At 48.4% G+C, this 15522-nt stretch overlaps 1 protein-coding gene across 3 annotated transcripts in view; it reads left to right on the forward strand.

Moving 5' to 3' along the window:
* The window catches only part of PHF20 (PHD finger protein 20), a 1067420-nt gene that overhangs the window by 607760 nt on the left and 444138 nt on the right, over positions 1–15522 (forward strand). For all 3 annotated transcript variants that reach the window (XM_078652233.1, XM_078652235.1, XM_078652234.1), the window contains exon 14: positions 5801–5998. In XM_078652233.1, the coding sequence (XP_078508359.1) occupies positions 5801–5998 (198 nt within the window). The remainder of the gene's footprint in view (positions 1–5800; positions 5999–15522) is intronic.

The following is a 15522-nucleotide window of genomic DNA, read 5'->3' on the forward strand; positions in this document are numbered from 1 at the left end:
TTACCAGAGCAACAAGTAATGCCAAATTAGTGTTAATTGAAACCCATGACATGAAGGATGTGTATATATAGCGCACAGTAAAATGGTCAGATGTTAGTGAACAAGGCGGGAGTAAGCCGCCGAAACGCGTCTGAGCAGAAACTGATTGAAAAATAAATCGTTTGAATTGAGATACACGGAGTCAGCGCCTTCTTTGATGGAAAGTGTGGTATGGTGATAATACAAAGGGCTAGTGTCCTGGAAGCCCTACGCTTACCCTCCTCGTTTTGGCTGCACAGCGTCACGGTGGCACGGTGTGACTAACAGGGAGCGGGCGCAAGGCTGTGGTTCAATGGGAGAGTGAGCCCGGGTGTGGAGAACAGTAAAACACACGGGCAGTGTATCTATACAAACGTAAAATTTATCAAAATCCATCAGTATGGCTGCTGAGTGGGAATGGGGAAGAGAGGAGGCAGCGTTGGATGTATTTACTGACACGGACACCGGAAAAGGCAACAAGACTAACTCAGGCGTACAAATACCAACTAAAGAAAAAGACGAAACTAAAATGCTACTGAATGAATTGGAAAAACTGCGTAAAGAAGAAGTCGCAAAATGGTGGGAAGTTAAATCATTATCCAGATATCTTGATGTCGGCAGAGTCCCACGGGGACTGAGAGTCCTGGTTGCACCAACCTATGAGGACACCGACCCCTTGATGCTACAGATGTGGGCTGAGAACAGTGCCAAGTCATCAGAAAACATGTTAAAAATACTCACTCAATTTGCGGCTAGTGACAGAGCCAAATTAATCACACGCATTGAAGAAATATTGAAAGAACTGGACACTAAAGAAAACAAGGAAGAGATCGCAGAAAAAATGACAGAAATAAAAGGAAGAGTAGAGAAACACGAAGCCGAAATCAAAGAAAGAAAAGCTATCAAATTCCAAAGAGATCGAAACGATTACTTGAATGGAAGGATATATACATTCGCGCGAAAATTCGATCAAATAAGACGACAACCTCTTGAAACACTCAAGAACCAAGCAGGTACAGTTGAACAAAGTGAGAATGAGATTAGCTCAGAGTATGATACTGACAATGAAAGCATTCAAAGCGCGGAAATGTTAGGCCCAGCACCAACCCCAGTACAGGAACTGGCTTTTTTACACCTACAGCGCCTCAGAACACTGCGCCCCCGAACCTCACAGAATCAAGGAGAGGGGTCTGGCAAGAACAGACAAAATCAAAAGCAACAACAAAAAACAGGAGGAGAAAAAACAGGAGGTGGGGGTCAACAGGTACAAAAACAAGACAAACCGAAATACAGAAGAAACAGACGCCGATGATGGACACAACCAGAGACAACACAGTAATCAACTTAACCAATATGGAGCTGTCTCAACAAGAATTAGACATTTTATCTTTGGGCCTAACTTTCTGTAGCAACACTAACTTTGACTATACTCAAACGCGAATTGACTTGTTTTTATATGTTCGGAAACTTAAACTTCAAAAATATTTTTCAAATTCACGCCAATGTACCACTGAGATGCCAACAACCACCGACCCCAACCTAATGCTTAATGTAGCGCACATGGAAACGCTACAAAGTCTAATAGACCTAGAACAGCAAAATGAAAGTGTGAGTGAAGAATTTACACCGAGTGGGGCAGCCCTGAGTTCTGATATCAACATCTGGCAGACAGTTCGAACAGGATTCAAACCGAAGTCAATATTCATGCCAGCAATGCCGAAAGATGGACTAGACCTTTTCGCTGAATATGTGACAAAAGACTTGAAAGAACTCTCCGTCCTGAGTACAAAACAAAGATTCCAAGAGAACCAAGACCACAACAGAAAGTACAATGCACTGATGGAAAAGATCAAATCAAGATCAGATATAGTTGTAAGGTGGTCCGACAAAGGGGGTAATATAGTACTCTGGCCCCTGGAAATGTACAACAAAGAAGCCCTCAGCCAACTGCAGGACAGAGAATGCTATACAAGGATCAGCCCCACACATCTAATAGGTATTCAAGAAAAATACCACAATGAATTGTATAGATGGAGAGGAAAAGGATTACTGAGCAAGAAAGAATTTGATTTCCTAAAAAATGATTATCCGGTCACCGCGCAAATGTATCTGATCCCTAAGATACATAAAAATGACAAAATACCGCCAGGGAGACCGATCATATCGGCAATAGGAAGTCTGTTTGTTTGAAAATACGATCGTCTTCATAGACCACTTTCTCCAACCTGAAGTCAGAAAACTCCCAGCGTACATCAAAGATACAGGAGACTTTTTAACAAAAATATACAATGTCAAATGGAAGGAGAACTACCTATTCTTGACATTGGATGTTCAGGCTCTATATACGAGCATTAGGCATAAGGACGGCCTCAATGCCATAAAACACTTCTTGGGGAAAAGACCCATAACCCTATTTGAGCATACTAAAATGCTACTGGAAATGGTAGAGTGGTGCCTTACGAACAAAACATTTATGTTTGACATACTATTTTATCAACAAGTCTAAGGTTCGGCCATGGGTACTTGCTTCTCCCCCAGCTATGCAAATTTGCATATGGGCTGGTGGGAGGAGCAGGTACTAATGGAACTGTATCATGAAACTATGACTCAAAATGTAATTGTTTATAAGAGATTTATAGATGATATTTTCATTTTGTGGGAGGGTAGTGTGGAAAGTGCGATGATTTTTACAGAAAAACTGAATGAGAATGCATTGAACCTTAAATTTACCTGCAACTCAAGTAGGGTAAAGATACAGTTTCTGGATGTAGAATTGTTTGTCCAGAATGATAAAATACAAACACGCACGTATCGTAAACCCACCGCTGGCAACGCGATCCTACACGCCCACAGTTTCCACCCCGCACCACTCAAACAATCGATCCCGTATGCAGAATGTCTAAGGATGACACGCAATTGCAGTACGAGTGAAGGACTCTCTGATGCTAAACAAAATCTATTCACGAGACTCAAAAGAAGTGGGTACACTGATAAAACATGTACTAATGCCGAAGTCAAATGTAGCACCAAAAACCGACATGACCTATTGTTCCCAAAGGCAACAGAAGTCGAGAATGTCATACAAGAAAGACATCCCCCCAGGCTAATCACTGGTTTCAATCGCCACCATGCAAACCTTCGCAAAATCCTCAGAAGGCACTGGCCTTTGATCCGAAATGACACAACCATAGGGGACCTAATGGGCGAGAAACCACTAGTTTCATTTAGGAAAGCGAAATCAATGCGGGCGGAATTGGTTCGCAATGCTCCGGTTGTCACGAAACCAAAAAACTGGCTACAGTCCCAAAAAGGCTTCAGAAAGTGCAGTAAATGCAAGGCATGTAGTCATGGGAGTAACACTACCAGTGTGGCGGTACCATTTAGAGAACAACCCTACACCATCAGAGACCAATTCACATGCAAGACAGAATTTGCTATTTACGTACTCATGTGAGTGCGGCAAACAATACGTGGGATCCACTATCCACCAAGTACATGTGAGAATCCTACAGCACCTGCGAGCCATTACTAACAGGGATCAAGCCTATCCAGTAGCACGCCACATCCATGAAGCTCATGGTGGGGATCCAAAGGGTCTGACGTATTTCGTCAGACAGTATCCCCAAGAATGTGAGGGGCGGGAATCGCAAACTGGCACTACGCCGCTTAGAATCGAGATACATTATTCTCCTAAATTCTAAGATCCCCTCAGGGTTAAATGCAGACGAAGCCCTTAGTGTCCACATATAAATCAGCCATCCAGTTGACAGCCTCTCTCTCTTTCCGGAGTACCCTTACAAAAACATCCGCCATTCACGCGCTTTTCACTGGAATTATGTAACAGTATGTCACATTGGGTTCATGCACGCACTATGGTCACAGAGACAGTATATCCATGACACACCCTCCGATCCCCTTCCCCAAACATCGACATCATAACTACCACGACACCCAGAGGTGCCGAAAGTCCCTTGCCGCCCGGACAGGATCACTATGAACTGTATAGGAATGCACTTGCATCCTCTTAGACTAGCCGGCGTCTAGTGAGCTTATGCGCACGTACTTACCGGCATTTTGCCGTAAACAGGGACATCAGTTCCGAGCGAGTATGGAGTCGTGCTCGGGCTCATGGACAAGGCAAGCAAACCGTTTACCGGCGGTGTGGTTTCCATGGTTATCCTCATGCTACAGGGCACACGAAATCACAATCGTGGTTCCTTCACTCCCACAGCTAGACAGCGAATCATGTCAAATGAGAGTGCATACATACACGAGGAAAAACGGGGATATGTAAACAAACATGATCGTAATAACGATTGACTAATGTAAAATATTTTTGTGACCACCAGTGCGGATATAGATTATTTTCGCCCTTGTAAAATGCAATTTTAAGACATGGATGTAATGTTTTAAACTAATATGGGATGTGACGTGGAAGCAAGTGAAAACAGACTGCCATGGAGTTAATGTGCTGAGTCGTGTAACTGACCACGTCACAAGGGTGGAACCATGTTACCAGAGCAACAAGTAATGCCAAATTAGTGTTGTTAATTGAAACCCTTGACATGAAGGATGTGTATATATAGCGCACAGTAAAATGGTCAGATGTTAGTGAACAAGGCGGGAGTAAGCCGCCGAAACGCGTCTGAGCAGAAACTGATTGAAAAATAAATCGTTTGAATAGAGATACACGGAGTCAGCGCCTTCTTTGATGGAAAGTGTGGTATGGTGATAATATATATATATATGTATATATATGTGTGTATATATGTGAAACAAATCTCCTCCCATCATGAGCAGGTCAAGGGACACAGCGGGGCTTCAGGAACTTCTATTCAAAGATTATGCATTACGCGTTTCGGCGGACTGCCTTCATCAGATGCCACCATTTTTGCTCAAGGTTCCCATTTTTGTGTCTTCAAATAGGCGCCTCCTTCCATAGTGGTGAGGCGCACACGTGGACCGCGTTCTATTGCTGCAGACTACGTCAGTTCAGGTTTGAGTACTGCCATTACCATAATGCAGCGTGTTGGTAGCAAAGTGCTCTGGTGAAAGTGAGGTATTGTCACGCGGCCCAGGGAGAAGTCTTGGCAGGTAATTAAAACAAAAGTCTCGTTCTCCCCTACTTCCAGCACACTGTTCCCTCCAGAATCGAGACTGAGGACGCCTGTACCGTGACCGCGCCCCTACATGCAGTCATGGACCCGGGGTGCATGACTGCATGGGTCCCAGGGGTCGGGTGGCGGTTCACGGCAAACCAATCCCTTGGTAAAACCTCCATTCTTTTGCCAATGTATGTCTTGACCACATATATATTAGACAGAGCTAGAGCTATTGTGAAATCTTGAACATACTTGCAGATCTTACCCCAGCCAATGCTGCAGTCAAAACTTTACAAATATACTTCAAGTTTAGGAAAACAGTAGAGTTGTAGTATCGTATGAATGGGTTACTTGGCTTTTGTGTACTTTGCTGAATGCAGCAGAAGGAATGTTCATTCAGCTCGCACAAAGACCAGGGAGATAGCTTCAACTTCTTTTCATAGACACTCGAATGATAGATACAGCCAGTGTAGTCTCCTCCCAAGTGTCTTTTGTTTGATGGGCTGATTGTACTACTTTGAAATGTGTCAAGTTTAGAGGATTATGGTGAACACACTGGAGTTTCAAAGGACTGTGAAAGTGGGTACAAGAAAAGGCATGGATGTTTGGTACATGTTGACAATTTATTCAAATTCAACATATAAATGTTAATGTTAAATTTTTTTTATTTTTCTGTATAGATATACCACTTCACCTGGAACTCAGATGCTCACCCTCTGATGTTAAAACTGAAAAACGAAATGAAAAGAGAAGACATTCAGTTCCTTCATCACATACACTGAACACTCATCAGCCTCTGCTGAGAGACAAAAGCAAAGACAACCACATAAACAAATCTTATCGAAAGCAGCCAGAAAGGGAAAAGCAACATGATTATGGTAAGTCATTAAACACTTGCTTAAAATGTTCTTCCCCTGAAATTTCCTTCATGGTTCCACATTCTTCAGATGTGTGACCATTTACTTCCTGATTGAGAACTTTGCTGTCAGTTCAGAACATTGAAAGTCATCACACGGGCGGATACAAATCATCTCACCCTCTTTTGTTATATGCTTCATGAAAGAGACATTCAGACTGTTGTCTGCTTTTCAGTGGACTCTCCCAACTATAGTTGTCTAATTGAATAGGCAAATAACTTGGAATGTTCTCTTGGGTTAAAAATAGTGGTTTAATAAATGTCTTCAAAGTGTAATGGATTCTCTTGTTGCAGTCCATCTCTAGTGTCCCTGTGTTTTTTTGCTTTATCGTGCAGTTTATGATGGCTGAAAACGGCATCATATTTACAGTAACATTGTGAATTTACACAGTAATTCTAGTTGCAGGTATATATCTGAAAGAGACACGTTAGTGATAGATTCCTTACCTCAGAATATCCCCAGGCATCAGACTGAATCCGGAAACTTTTGCGTAGCAATACCACTGCGCGTCGGTAGGCGTCATCCGCGGCTCCGCATCCGTCGTCGGCGTCGTTAGCGCCGGAATGACATCGCTGGAGTACTTAGACGCCACCCACGCACGCTGATGTCGGTTCTTCTTTTTTCCACGCCAGCTAGCGCAGATCCGGAGAAGCTCTACCCTTAGTCACTTTTTGACTAAACTTTTTTGATCTTTTTATCTTTTTCTCTTGAGTCGTTCGACTCCTACGGTGCCAGTAGGGATGCCCGGGTTCAAACCCTGCTCCAAGTGCAACCGACTGATGTCGGTTACCGACCCCCTTCGCCGGTCCCTTCAGTGTCTAGGCCTCGACCACGACGACCGAACCTGCTCCGACTGCCGGGCCCTGACTTCTAAGGCTAGGCGAGAGCGGTCCCGCAAGCGGCTTGAGCTCCGGCAGTCCGCCCCGCGCCGTTCAAGGTCCTGGTCCCACAGGAGGTCGAGGGACCGGTCGCGGGGTCGGAGCCCTCGTAGCTCCGAGAGTCGGCATAGGTCTTCAGGATCCAGGTCCTCCGGTAAGAGGCATGAGAGGTCGGAAAGGCGTCATCGTTCTTCCGACCCACCCCTCGCGCGACGCGGCCAGGGGTTCGGGTGACACCACCCACGTGGCTCCGACGGAGTCGCGGGCATCGCAAACTGCCCCATACCTTCCGGACCCTGGGCATGATGCGACGCCAGAGGAGATCGAACGGTACCTCATGGCCATGAGGTCTCTCCCTCCTCCGCTGGGCTCCGTGGCACCTTCGGGCCCAGCGGACCCAGCTGGAGGGCCTAGCAGGTCGGGTGCTTCGGCCCCGGCGCCGCCGGCGACTTAGGTCCCGGCGCCGTAGGCCCTCACTGGATTCGGTCCCGGCGCCGCAGGCCCTCGCTGGATCTGGTTCCGGATCCGGGTCGTCGCCGGTCGACCTCACCGACGCCAGCCCCTAGAGTGTCGCCGCCTACGGGCGACGCCGTCCCCGGTCCTGCCCTTGGTTCGGTTCCGGCGCCGGGGCTGCCCCGCTCTCGACGTCGTATGGAGACTTTTACTTCCACTAACCGGCCCCATCCGTTGAACCTGAATTTCAGGTGATGGGTGACGAGGGAGACTGGGAGGGGTCTGTGGACCCTCTGGCACAGGAGTGCCAGTCTCAACAGGACTGGACATATCAGCTTGGGGATGCCAGTGGACTGGACACTTCACCAGACACTGGTTTTGTCTCCCCTCCAACCGTGGCTACGGAGGAGGGGACTGCCTACAGTGTAGTGTTGACGCGGGCAGCCAAGGCATTGGCCCTTGAGCTCCCCGTCGCGGCCGTGAGGACTAACCTCCTCACTGAGGTCCTTAAACCGCAGGCAAGCTCGGCTGAGCCTCTGCTGCCGTTTAATGTGGCCTTTTGTGACGTTCTTGTGGGCACTTGGGCCAAGCCCGCTACAGGTCAGTGTGTAGATAGGAACGTGGCCAGACGCTATCGCCCGGCTCCAGGCGACCCTTGCTTCTTGTCCACCCACCCCACCCCCGAGAGCCTGGTCATCCAGGCCTCTACTTCCCAGACCGCATTCCCAACGGCTCCGCCCGATCGGGAATCCAAGAGGTACAAGCAATTCGGTAAGAAGGTGTTCTCGTCCCTGAGTTTGGGACTGCAGTCAGTCAATGCCGCATTCCTCTTGGGCCACTACACCTACACTCCGTGGGACACGGTCGCGGACGTGCTGCTACAATGTCCGGAGGAGGCCCGGACAAAACTCGCCCAAGCCCTTGCGGAGGGTCGAGATGCAGCACGCTATTCCATCCGGTGTGGGCTGGATACCACGGATTCACTGGGCAGAGCGATGGCAAAGACGGTGGCGGTTCGACGCCACACCTGGTTGAGGACCGCCAACTTTTCGGCTGATGTCCAGGCCACCCTCCTGGACATGCCGTTTGATGGCCGTCGCCTCTTTGGCGACAAGGCAGACCATGCGCTTGAGCGTTTTAAGGACTCCAGGGCTACCGCCAAGTCCTTGGGCCTCTTGGCCCCACGCCAGCAAACGGGTGCCTTTCACTCCATTTCGTGGCCAAGGAAGGGGCGCTCCCACACGTGCTGCCTGCCACGCACCATAGGCTACTACACAGCGTGGTGGCGGCCGTGGAAACCGCCGTGGCGGCGGTCGGGGACAACAGCGAGGCCTGTCCACACCTTCCCCTGCAGCACCCGCCTCAAAACCCTCCTAGTCCGAGCTTTCAGGCCCATGTGACGCCAGTGGGGGGGCAGGGTTCGCCATCACCTCTTTCACTGGCTCACTGTCACGTCGGACATGTGGGTGCTGCAAATCGTACGAAGGGGCTACTCCCTTCCCTTCGAGGCGACCCTTCCAGCCATGCCACCGCAATATCACCGCGTGTCGGGGGATCACTTGCAACTTCTGCAAGAGGAAGTTACGGCCCTCTTGGTCAAGGGGGCCATTGAGCGCGTTCCTGGGCCAGAAGTAGGGTGTGGTTGTTACTCCCACTACTTTCTGGTACCTAAGAAGGGCAAAGGGGGCCTACGCCCTATCTTGGACCTACGGAACGTCAACGGCTTCCTCCGGAAAGAGAAGTTCAAGATGCTGACTTTAGCTCAGGTCTTAGCTGACCTGGACCCAGGAAACTGGATGGTAGAGTTGGACTTGCAGGACGCCTATTTCCACATCCCCGTTGTGCCGGCCCACCGGCGCTACCTACGGTTCACGGTAGGCCACAAGCACTTTCAGTTTACTGTGCTTCGCTTCGGCCTTACCAGCGCCCCACGGGTGTTAACGAAAGTGATGGCGGTTTTCGCAGCTCATCTGCGCAGGTTAGGGGTTTCAGTCTTCCCCTACCTCGACGACTGGTTGTTGAAGGCGGGCTTGCCCCAGACAGTCGTCAACCACCTCCAGACTACGGCCGACCTCCTGCACCTGCTGGGGTTCTCCATCAATGTGCCGAAGTCACACCTGTGTCCCTCTCAGAAGCTCCTCTTCATCGGAGCGGTACTATACTCAGCGCAGTTTCGGGTTTATCCTCCCGAACAGCGGGTTCGGGATATTCAGGCTCTGATTCCGATCTTTCAGCCTTTATCCCGAGTCTCGGTCAGGTTGACGCTGCAGCTTCTGGGGCTGATGGCCTCCTGCATCCTTCTGGTGCATCACGCCCGGTGGCGGATGCGGGCTCTGCAGTGGGACCTGAAGTTTCAGTGGGCCCAGCATCAGGGCAACTTGTCCGACCATGTCTTGATCTCGGAGGGCACTGCAAGACAGTTGCAGTGGTGGCTCACGGACCGCGATTGGATCAGCGGCAGATCCCTCTCCCTACCCCAACCGGAGCACGTAGTGTGACGGACACGTCCCTCCAGGGCTGGGGGGCCACATGGGAGAGGCGGAGATCAGAGGCCTTTGGTCTCTGGCGGAGTCCCAGCTCCACATCAACCTTCTGGACCTGCGGGCGATCCGACTTGCACTGAAGGCATTCCTCCCCTCTGTCCGGGGGAGCGTAGTGCAGGTGTTCACGGACAACACCACCGCCATGTGGTACTGCAACAAACCGGGCGGGGTGGGGTCGTGGACCCTATGCCAGGAGGCTCTGCGCCTCTGGCAGTGGCTGGAACATCAGGGCGTGACGCTGGTGGTTCAACACCTGGCAGGTTCTCTGAACGCCAGGGCGGAAGCTGTCGGTGCATGATGGATCTGAACTCTGACGTGGCGCAAGGCCTCTTTCAGCAGTGGGGAAAGCCTTGGTTAGATCTATTCGCCACAGAAGAGAACGCGCAATGTCATCAGTTCTGCGCGTTGGAATTTCCAAGGTGGCACTCGCTCGGAGACGCTTTTCGTCGCGAGTGGAGTTGCGGTCTATTGTACGCCTTTCTGCCTATACCACTTCTGCCCAGAGTGCTGAAGAAGATCAGGCGCGACCGGGCCCAGGTTATCCTTGTGGCTCCGGACTGGGCACGAAGATTTTGGTATCCAGAGCTATTCAGCATGTCTGTAGATCCCCCGATTCGTCTGCCTCTTCAGGAGGACCTTCTGTCGCAGCAGCAGGGGACGGTCCTCCACCCGAACCTGTCCAGTCTCCACCTCCAAGCTTGGAGATTGAGCGGCGACAGTTGAGGCCATTTGACTTGCCTCCTGAAGTCTGTAATGTCATTCTGGCAGCCAGGCGTCCCTCCACAAAGTCGGTATACGCCTACAGGTGGAACAGATTTGTGGCATGGTGCACAGCAAAGGCTGTGGATCCACTCTCTGCCCCCCTTTCTGAGGTTCTCCTCTTCCTTCTTTCTCTGGCCCAGCAGGGCTCTGCTCTGGGCACTATCAAGGGCTACCTTTCTGCCCTTTCCGCCTTCCTAAGGCTACCTGATCAGCCATCTTTGTTCAAGTCCCCTATTGTAAATAGGTTTTTAAAGGGCATCACACACATGTTCCCTCCTGTTCCTTTCATGATGCCTCAGTGGGACTTGAACCTTGTACTTACTAATCTGATGTGTGCTCCCTTTGAGCCACTTCATAACTGTCCTCTCCGCCTTCTTACTCTGAAGACTGCTTTCCTGGTTGCCATCACCTCTGCCAGGAGAGTGAGTGAGGTCCAGGCTCTTTCTTCCAAACCTCCTTTCCTTTCTGTCCATCCGGACTAGGTTGTGTTGCGGACAAGGCCCTCGTTCCTGCCCAAGGTAGTCACAGCCTTCCACATCGGGCAGTACATCACCTTGCCCACCTTCTTTCCGCCTCCGCATCCCTCGAAAGAGGAAGATAGGCTCCACCGTCTGGACCCAAAATGTGCGCTCTCTTACTATCTGGATCGCACACGCCAGTTCCGTGTGGATGACCAACTCTTTGTTGGTTACGTGGGCGCTAAGAAAGGACGGGCGGTGCACAAGCGGACCATCTCATCTCTCGGTGGATCGTATTGTGCATCCAGACGTGTTACTCCTTGGCTAAAAAGGAACCTCCTGTTGGGCTGAGGGCCCACTCCACTCGGGCCATGGCGACTACTACTGCCCTGGGCCGAGGAGTCCCCTTGCCGGACATTTGTCAGGCAGCTACGTTCGCGAGACATTACTGCCTGGACAGTCAAGTCCGGAGGGATGGCTTCTTTGGCCGTTCTGTCCTCCAGGACTTTCTGGTGTGATTATTGGTTCGCAGACCCACCACCGGGGTTGTTTTAGCTGGGGTATCTATTCTAAGGTAAGGAATCTATCACTGACGTGTCTCTTTCAGATGCACAAGTTACTACTTGTGTAACGATATATCTGTAAGAGACATTAGTTAGTGATAGATTCCTTACCGACCCACCCATCCTCCCCGTTCTGCGAACCAATATCTAGGGTTAAGGTCATCCCCTTTTAGGGCCCTAGTTTCATGGCACCAGTGTTGATTCTATCCGCAGGGCTGTCGGCACTCGAGGCCTCGCTCTGTGGTAGAGCCTGCACCTAAGCAGTCTCCACACCTTCCTGAGTGACTGGAAACTGGATTGACACCCTATCTGAAAGAGTGTTGAGGCCATGCACCTCATTTTCGGGCGGTGCGACCCCTCGGGAGCATCTTCTGGCCCCACGAGTCTTGGAGGGGGTCCTTACTTGTCTTCTGCCGACAGGTTCACCCTCAGTGCCAGTTGGGCCCCAATGATCCATTGACTGACCTGGAGTGGTGCTAGTCGAATGACCTCGACCTTCTCCTATGCTGATACCTCTTCATCATACCTGATTCCTTAGCAGAGCCGAGTGGATATTGTTCGGCGCCGACTGGGTGCACACTCCCCATATCAGAGCCTGCACCTTATTACTATGACTGGTCTGGATTGGGTGATAAGTGGGAGTGGTCTGCCAACCATTATGGCTATCAAATAGAAGATCTTGAAGACACTTGTTATGAGGATCTAGTGGATACCAGTGGCCTGGACCCCACCCCAGACACTTTCCTGGTTCTCTACTACCATGGCTACGAAGAAGGGTGCCTCATTTGCTATGGTGATGCAGAGGGCGGCTATGGTGCTGAACCTTAGGCTGCCCTTAGAGGCAGTCAAAACTGAGGTGCTTCTACCGGAAGTTGACCCCACAGAACTATTACTCCCATTTAATAAAGCCCTTACAGTCGTCCTTCTCACAGTCTGATCCAAGCCCTGCACAGGGCTCTTGTGCAAAGGATGATTGTCCGCCGCCATCGCCGCAGTCCAGGGGACTCAAATTTCTGCACACAGCACCCCACCCTAGAGAGCTGGTGGTCCAAGTCTGCCTGTCCAAAATGAAACCTTTTGCATTCCCTACCACCCCACTGGATAGGGAATCTATAATGCTTTATACCTTCAGAAACAGAATGTTTTTTTCTGCAAAAACACTCATCATTCTTTTACGATTGGATCACGTTTATCCAGTATCGATAATGTGCTTATAAGTCAACTGGTACTCTCTATAAATGCCTTCTATTCAGTCTTCTTGTGGCTTGGGTCGATATTCCCATATGATCCTGGACTCTGTTTCGCAGTTGCTGGAGATAACAGAATAGGTTGGACTAGCCTCTCTCCTTTAGGAACAGCTACCCCTCAGTGAGTATAACGCTTGTGTTTGAGAGCATTGGTACTGGACCTACTATTTCAATTTGGCTTCTTGTCCCCCTCTCTTCATTGTGCTTTGTGCCCACAGACATTACCTGCTGTTCACGGTGAGCCAAGAGCACTTTCAGTTTGTTTTACTTCCCTTTTGCCTTACCATACATCCACTGGCTAATGCTAGCATTATACCACAAATTTATATTGACACATGCCGTTATTTAAAGAAATGTCATCCTGTTTTTTAAATTTCCTGTGCTGTCCCTTTGCTCAGCTGTTGGGCTATAATTCATGAAAGACTTCTCCAAGAGTCACTTAAAAGCAGAACTATTTTCTGTATTTATCCACTTTTAAAAATAAATGCAGACAGAAAACATAGTTTTCTGTCTGTATTTATCTGTAAAATACTTAAAAACTGAGGCTTAATTATAATAGATAAATCTAGGAGGGACACATATGCACCAGCCACCGTTGTTGTACTGAGGCTAATGTAATCTAGACTCTGGCTTCCTAACCACAAGCACAGAATAAGGTGAATAACTTTTATGGTACTTTAAATGAACAATCAACCCTTTCTTAACACATAAAGATGCAATGGTAACAGGAAGCCCTCATACAGCTAAGGAAAATATGATCACAAAAGACCTCATGAACAGTTTCCAAACCTTTAAAGCAGATTTGAAGAAAGAAATTAAGTTATACATGAACAAAAGCTCGGCCAAACTTAACTGACTTAAACCTCAATTATAGCACTGCACACAGACCTAGATTCCCTATTTCAAGATGCAGCGCCAGCGACCCTCGTATGTAGACAGCAGTTCCACTCTCTAATAGAGAAATTGAGGAGTGAAAAGATAAAATATCAATGGACTTAGACTTTTGACATTGCTTTTAAGTATAACAACTGGACCCACCACCATTAGATGCCACAGCCCAAGTATTGGGTATCTCACTAAGTCACGCCTACAACTAATAGCGAAATAGAACCGCAGATCAAGAACTTTCTCTGCCCACCTGGGCGAGGCCAAAGAAGAAGTACAAAGGAAGAAAAATGACAAACCAGGTTAAAGACGCTGAAATAAAACTCACGTATTACAACAGGTATAGGATCCAGCTAGTGACTTGAATTGAAGTGAAAACCTGTTTCTTCTCAGCTGGATACTAGTTGAGTCTACTTCTTTTGGTGATGATTTGAAGTCCCAACAGCTGTGACAAGTCATCGTCTATATAAAGTGTGCCAGCATGAGCCGACTGCGTTAGGTACATGGTAGTCCACTGTCAATCAGGAGTCTACACATCTCTCCCTGCCCATCAACCACACTGGGCTTATAGCTAACTGCTTATACAATAGGTTTTTATTCGGGAAAGAGGAGGAAAGGAGTCATCCAGACACTTCATGAAAATACAGTACAGCAGACTGCTGTTTTCATTTATAAAGCTACAAATTAAGCAGTTCATACAGCAGAGGAAAGTTTAAATGATCTAATGACCAATCCTAGGACTCCACTTCTAACAAACCAATTTCATTATCATATATTTAAATCTAGTGTCTTAACCTCGCAAATAAAATTACTAGATTTTGGCTATTTATATAGAAAGGCTGCTTTGACGTTATGCTGCTGAAAGAAACACATTTGTGAAAACAGGACGAGTTTCGATTAAAGCATAGGGCACATCATATTTCTTTTTTATCCTCAGCACACATGAAATATATGGAGTTGCTCTCTCCCACAAATCCCTGGATTTCCCCCCCCCCCCCGACTACCCAGAAAGCAGATGGCGACGGCTGGTTTATTATGGTGGCCAGATTACGTACAACAGCAGCAAATACCTATGGTGACAATATATGCTCTTATTCATAAACAATAGGATCCACCCCTGAAGGATTATGGTAGGAAATTACTTAAATTCAGGGTAATGTGCATTACCTACATTGGTGGGAAGCACATGGTGTTTCTTAAATACCCTCACACACCAAAAGGACCCTTTGTGTCATGCTTCATCAAAGGGGTATTCACGCCCCTCTACGGAACGCAGCGTGCTACTAACTGCGGATACGTGGGAGCACTGATATTATTCATTATGTGTGGTGTGAGAATGAGTGCGTGGAAGGGTCAAGAGTGAGTGAAAAGTGAATGTTAAAAAATGCCTAGCTCCTGTGGAGTAGAAAACTTTAATATTCCATGGTGCCGGTATTGTCAAAAAGGTGAGACGGAGGTATGTTATGTCAATGTACAAGACCTCATGTGTGTGTCAACATGTTTCGAAGCGTGCTGCTTCTTCAGGACAGGTTAACAGATCCCTACCGTACTCACATAACTTGTATGACAATGTCATCAGTGGTGGAGTGCTAGATGAACAGGTAGTGAATGCTACATGTAGAATACCAATGGTCTAAATCTAAAATACGATACCAAAAGGAATTTCCTTAAGTGTAATTTGTTGTATGGAAGGCGG

Source organism: Lissotriton helveticus, chromosome 7 (genome assembly GCF_964261635.1).
Source record: "Lissotriton helveticus chromosome 7, aLisHel1.1, whole genome shotgun sequence".
NCBI lineage: Eukaryota > Metazoa > Chordata > Amphibia > Caudata > Salamandridae > Lissotriton > Lissotriton helveticus.